Consider the following 7,178-nt stretch of genomic DNA (forward strand, 5'->3'; position numbering starts at 1 on the left):
AATGAATGAATGAAACCTGGAAGTTCCAGGCTGGAACTATTATATAGGCGTGCATAAACGAAGAGAGGCGAAAGAAAAGAGATGCACGAACCAAAGGTGCCGAGACGAATTACAGGGTTTCTCATCGAGAGAAACCAGTCCACCGGGAAATATCCTTGGTTTTTTCCATCCGGCACGATCTCTGGGCTGGATTCCAACCCAGTAAAAAAAAAAAAAGAAAAAAGAAAAAGAAAAAGATCCGCAGACTCAGAATTGAATGTTGAAGATTCATGGGCCAACGGAAACCCTCTTATCGTTCGCGTGTTAAGCCTTTGGCAAACGTTTGCACTGTCTATGTGAAGAAGCGACAGCTAGTTTCCTCTGTAAATATTTTCACGATCCATGTGCGCGTGTGTGAGTATATATTAATAGGAATCGAAAGGTAAAATATAATGAGAGAATATGAAAAGGGAGACGGAAAGATAATTTTCTTTTTCATCAGTTGCCAAAAATGAATCAAGGGTTATTGAAGAATTTGATAAAAAGCAACTGGATGAACGGAGTGACACGGAGATTTATCGATTTTGAAATTCCATGATGAAAGAAAACAAAATGGTTTATTTCAGTGCTGGGTTTATTTTGTGATTGTGGAATTTTTGTTTATTTTTAAAATATATAGGTATTTACGAAAATATTGTGGTTTATTTTTAACAAAAATGAAAAAGAATATCTACTTTACGATATTATCTCGCAAAATTCTTCGAACTCAAAATTCAGTTGAAGGGAAGGAAGGAAATCTTCAATTACACATCACGAAAAGTCGTGAGCACTAATAAATTAATTTCAAGTTTCCAAGAAGATCTTGGTGGGATTATTAGGAACTGGTTTCAAACCTTAACTCCGGTTTAAGCTCTTGACGAACTTCATTAATTTAGATACACACGTGTGGAATAATCTCGCTATGTTTTGTTTAAGATTAAAATGACAAGGCACGATTTTGTCACGATTTCGTCAATTTATTTTTGAAAATTATTCTCGTATTTTTTACTCTCAATCTGAACGGGAAAATCGAAAGGAAGTTTCGTGAAAAAGTTTTCATCGTTGAATATTAAACGAGATTAATATCGTTTTCTAGAAAGAGAGAGGAAGAGAGAATCAGAAATGTTGAAAGTAATCAGACAAACAGTTAGAGCGAATTTTTATTAACAATGTAAGTTCAGAAGAATCTGAGGATCTCCACAGTAATTAGATTCATCAACCAAGTAACTAGTTCCATCTAAGGAAGATTCTTCAGAAAGTTTGAAAATATCTTGATACCACGTTATATTGATCTAGAGAAACATTGAAATTATTATCCACAATTTAAGCCTGGAAACGGAGACGGTTTCAATTATACAAAGGTCTGGACCGTAGAATTTTCATGGTATCAAAGGATACAAGACGCAAAATAAGGATAAAAATACAAAAATGAAAACGTGAAATTGCATTTAAATAATGAACGAAACGCGACCCAATTTGTTATTATAAAACGTTGAGCACAACGTTTAATCCTCTTAAAGTCCTCCATTATTCAAATCATTTCTTCTACAATTTTTCTCTCTCTCTTTTATCTTTCAATTATTATCGCCGGTTACTAATTAACGATAAAAATTCGCAAATTTCAGTGATAAAATTTATAAAATGCACACGAGTCATTAAACATCGAAGGAAATTAAAGCGCCCTTAATTATATATTTTTCTACTATACGTCTCTCCTAGAAATTTGCCTATCTTAATAAAAAATCACTATGTATCGTGCAGAAAGAAGAAGAAGAAGAAGAAGAAGAAAATACGCTTAATTACAACATTTTACATTATATTATATAACTGATATTTAAACTGATATAATATAAAGTTTCCAAGATTCACGATATTAAGTAATGCAAACCGCTAATTAACGGACACCGAATTGCATGAATTTCGACAATAAAATTTAACCAAATTTCACGGTCCGCGAGGCTTTAATGTCGATATAATACAACGTGGTGAATATTGCATCAGGATAAATGGTTTAGCGGGCTCGTGTGTGCAATTTTACGGCTCGATTCAATATCGTAAACGAATCTCGCAGATTGAATGCCGGCCACGATCATCGCCACGGCCTCGAAATTTTAGCATAACGTCGTAAATTACGAAAGGGTGGGTTTAATGTTCTTCCATTCCAACGATTTGTTCCCGGTATCGGTGCTCGAATAGTTAGGTCGGGTATATAAGCCAGTATGATTCAACAGGTGCCACTGTAACATGCGAAACTACTCTACGCGAACCACTCTGCCAGACGAGCCAGAATAGAAACTTTTACATCGTTAAGGGTTAATGTGAACGAACGAGCAAATTTTTAAGATTAATATCGGAAATAAATTGACGATCGATATTCGTACATTTAAATAATTCATTTTTTCCTTTTTTTTTTATTTTTATATCTCTTCCAAAATTCCATTTGAAATTATCTTCGCGATTTTTTGAAGGTTATCGACTTCTTCATTAAGCAAATTGTGTTTTTACTTGTGTTGGTAATAATTGCCATTCACTTTTTTTTTAAAAAACTTGATGCTTCATTTTACATTATTCGTGGTAAAATCTTGTCACTATTAAGAGTTTTGTGTAACCTATGAATAATATATTAAAGAAATTTTAAAACATTTTCAATTTCAATTATTAAAATAGTAAAACATGTAAATTTTTAACTTAGAATTGTTCTAATAATTTAATATTTTTCAATTTTCAAAATATAAAAATATACATTCCTCTCTCTCTCTTTCTAGTACTATAATTTATCTACATCGTGTAAAATCTTGTAAATTTGTTTCTTTGTCGATATTTCCGCAATACGGAAAACGATAATCATACGATAAACTGATTAATCGATTCGAGATAACCAAAGCAATAACGAAACAATTTGCAACGCGACCCATAAATCTGGCTCATTATCATATTAATTCAAAACGTGGATCAGGGCGGCCGATTGACAACGATCGGCCGATACGAAGCGTAACGAGAATATCGAATAAAATCGACCATATTATTCCATCAACCGATACCATGAATTTTGAATCGACTTAATTAATTAATTTTCGAAATCCTTCGAAAAGCTTGTACGTTTGTTAATATCTCGATTTAATTTAATCTAATCCGTTAAATAAAAAAATATATTATGATCGAAGCGAAGAGTTTTAATTAAAGGGTATTCATCACGAGTGACTCTTAATGAATTAAATTTCTAATAGATGTCAGTGCTATCGATCACGAGCCGATAAATTCCATTACATCTTGTAAATTTGTTTAACAAAGAACATCGATTAATCTTCGTTAGTTGATGACGAAACAATTCGACGATCGATTAATTGCAATTACAAGATACAAGTGGAGAATAATTATTTCGAAAAGGGTTATTAAATGATACTCCCCTCCTAGTCGAGAAAATGTCGATCGAGTGGAAAGGGACGGAAGATTGTTCAAATATTCGTCGACTTTCAAGTTTTTGATCAAATTGTGTATCGAATTGAATGCAAAATGATATATCAAAATATGATTAAAAGTAAAATTTATATCAAATATCGATGCAACGACGTAAGGAACGAAATACTTGAACTTTTCGCTTCAAATTTTTTATTTAAACAGAAACGGTTGATGCAGAAGACGATACGAGCGTATAAATTGCCTCAATGAAATTGCAGACAAGAGTAATTGAAGAGAAGACGTTCCTTTTATAAGATTTATTATCTTGTTACGAACATTTGTAAGCTGGCTTGCGGTGAAGTTTGCTGCGGCATGCTTTGCTACTTTGGAACACTGTAACAACTATATGAACTAATTTAACGACCTCAAAGAAATTTTTTTATCAAATTGTTGTTGCGTCAACTTTTTAAATACTTTAATTTTTAAACAAAATTAGAAGTTTCTTTCCCATAATCCATCACCTTCGTTATTATCTTTTCTTATCGAAATTTTCTACGAAATTGATTTATCAATTGTTTCAACTTTTCGAAAACTTGTGGCAGGAAATTGTCCACGAATAATATTACTCATTTTTCTAACAAGTTTACGCGAAAAAGATTTTAACAATTTCTCCCCGAAAAGATGGCGATTAAACGAAAGGAAGACTCACATTTAACAAAGGAAAAACGAGAAACAAATCAACGATTCGATATCGAGCGAAAATGAAAGTGAAAATAATTCGCAAGATCCTTCGTTTCGCGAGAGAAAGAATGTATTTATGAGAATAAAATACTTTGTGCGATCGAATAAAACGTTTAGAAATTATTATTATAACGAGAGAAGCATTGTTCTGAAAAGCACGTTATTCAAAATTCAGGGATTATATTAGGAGGGAATGTGTCGCGATTACAACGAGGAGGACACGTGTGCGTTTCAGCAAAAGTTAAACAAGCACGTACGTTATAGAGTCACGTAGCAAAAGCCCTGTAAAGCACAAGCGAAGCGTAAAATTGTAATTCGAGTCTCTTCCGAAAATCAGAAGAAGGGAAGGGAGAAATCATCTGGAATTCCGTCACGTGATACCGAACTGCAAGCCACGTTTCCTTCTTCTTTGGAAAAGATATACAAAACTTAGAATTACGTTCGTTCCAAGGGATACACAATTTTCGAAAGTGTACAAACGAATTAAAACGAGTATCGAGTCGAGTGAATTTTGAACGAGCTACTCTAAAATTTATACCATTTATATCTCGCAATTCCAATTCGTCCAATTCTTGCAAAATTATTATACGTATTTATAATTCCAAAATTATTCGCAACGTTTCATTAAAATTTATATCTTGTCTTGGAAGCAAGAAATCATCTTCTTTACAATGTAGAATTAACTACTATTGAACGAGATTCTTAATATTGTCGTTTGAATGTGACTGTACATGTATTCGACAATGAAAAATGTATTTAGATAGCATGGAGAGGAAACGAAGAAAGAACATAATGAAACATAATGAAAATTTGTATCCAGATATTTCATATGATGCAGAGAAGTAAGATTTCTATTCGCTAAAAAAATCACTACTTCAATATCTACATAAAAGAACATCAAGATCAGAGAAATATCTGATGCTGTCTTATGTGTCATTTCGACGTGCCATATTCCTTTGAATGAATCAGAAAACTTTCGAATTGCGAAACTTCGATTCGCGAATAAGTAGAAAGTTGGTGGAACGTGATCACGAGTCATCGTGTTCTGACCTACCCCTAACTACTGACCTAACCTTGCATCGTGTGACCTATGTCAGAGCTATGTCAGGTGACAAATATTGAATCAGTATTTTATATCGTATGTATTTTCAAGAAAGAATTATTATATAAATATTAATAACAAACAAACATGAATGTAAATTTTAATTATTTTACCTTTTTGGAATGAAATTTATTAAGAATTAATAAAAATAAAACATTACATTCTTTAGGAAAAATAATAATAATGCACATGCTTAGCAATTGGCTTTAATTGATTGCACGAAAAATTCTGAGATATCAATTTAAAAAATAATACATTTTTAAAGATTTTTCTATCTTTTATTTTTCTTTTTTTCTTAACATTGGGTTATTTTCTTTTTTTTTTCTTTTTGTTTTATTATATTGTAGAATTAACTATTAATGTATATTGAACAAGATTCTTAATATTATCCTATATAATTTGAATGTGACATATATTCGACAATGAAAAATGTATTTAGATAGCATGGAGTGGAAAAGAAAGGAAGAACAAAAAGATTTTCCTTTCTAAATTTCACGTACGTACAAAGATACATTTTTCTGATGAATTTTCAATGAACGAGTTTACATAATCCATCTTCTTTCAAATGTAAATCACTTGGTTGGAATTCAAAAAACCGGGGAGAAAAAACTACAGAAATTCGATGTAGCACCTTTAAAAATGTACGAAACAATTGAACGTATTCTTTGATATGGAAAGTCGAAAGTTAAGATCCAACTAACATTGTAACATTGTTTATCATTCAAATATACATACACTTGTAGAGAAATTAAAATTTACATTTATATTATTTTACATTTACATTTTGTAAAATGTAAAATTACATAGTTCCATTCCGACGAACAAGTTGGAAAAAAAAGATAAATATATGCAAAAAAATCTCGTACGTATTCAATCGGAAAAATTAATATCATGTAATATACGATTTGTGTTTCAGGATCGATAAGCAATATAGACGGTGCCGAGGATCATTGCAATAAAACTGCCGTGCGAAAAGTTATCAGCGGAGTCGTTGGAGCAGCAAGCTCAGTCACATCCATCCAAGTGGCAAACCTTCTCCGACTTTTTCGAATACCGCAGGTATGTGTGTCACGTATTACAATTTTAAACAGCAAACTTAAGACTCGTACAAATTACAAATATTCGAATATTCTTCTGAACGAAACAAACATCTTTATATAATTAAATTTAATCCGAAACGAAACCCAGAAACAATATTTTGATCAATGTAATTCTAATCTAAATTATGTGGAAAAATTAGTGTTTGAAAAATAGTTATTTAAAATTAAAATGATTTTTTTTTTTACGAGGAACATTGGAATTATACAATCCTCAAGTTATTCCCTACGTTCTCCATTCGATGAGAGATTAGAGAAAATTTGAGCATTTTCTTCTTGAAAAATCATCCCTCGAGAGTTTATCATTTTCCACCGTATTCTTTTCCTTATCCACGCTCCTCCAATTTCTCCGTCCTGTTTCTTTTTCTACATCGAATATTAGAACGATAAAAAGGAAAAAAAGAATTAGAATTTAATAAAAGAACCGCACAAAAGAATTTCACTTCTACGTTCGCTCCCGAACGACGAGAAACGACGTTCTCCCTCAGGACGAACAATATTAAAGACTTAACAACTTCTATTCTTAAAAAATGCAAGTACAAAAGTTCAAAGATTGTATCATTCACCCCGGGGAAACATCGTTTGAAACTATTCAACCGTGAAATCGCCTTATGGGGATTCGATATCGATCAATGAAATTTTTAATCTTCAAAGAATATTTGATCGAACGAGAAACTTTTGTGCAAATTGACGCATCTTATTTTTACTTGCCTTTTGGGAAACAGAATCGAAAGAAGCTTGAAAAATTTACTGAACTATTTTACGAATTCAAGAAACGACAAAAAAATCGCATTATTTATCTTATTTATTTTTAAATGATC

At 31.8% G+C, this 7,178-nt stretch overlaps 1 protein-coding gene across 2 annotated transcripts in view; it reads left to right on the forward strand.

The window, feature by feature from the left end:
• LOC102671687 (metabotropic glutamate receptor) overlaps positions 1-7,178 on the forward strand; it is a 105,958-nt gene that overhangs the window by 63,000 nt on the left and 35,780 nt on the right. For both annotated transcript variants that reach the window (XM_006607066.2, XM_006607067.2), the window contains exon 2: positions 6,177-6,319. In XM_006607066.2, coding sequence (XP_006607129.1) covers positions 6,177-6,319 — 143 coding nt within the window. The remainder of the gene's footprint in view (positions 1-6,176; positions 6,320-7,178) is intronic.

This window comes from Apis dorsata, unplaced genomic scaffold, assembly GCF_000469605.1.
Source record: "Apis dorsata unplaced genomic scaffold, Apis dorsata 1.3 scaffold_1, whole genome shotgun sequence".
Classification (NCBI taxonomy): Eukaryota; Metazoa; Arthropoda; class Insecta; order Hymenoptera; family Apidae; genus Apis; species Apis dorsata.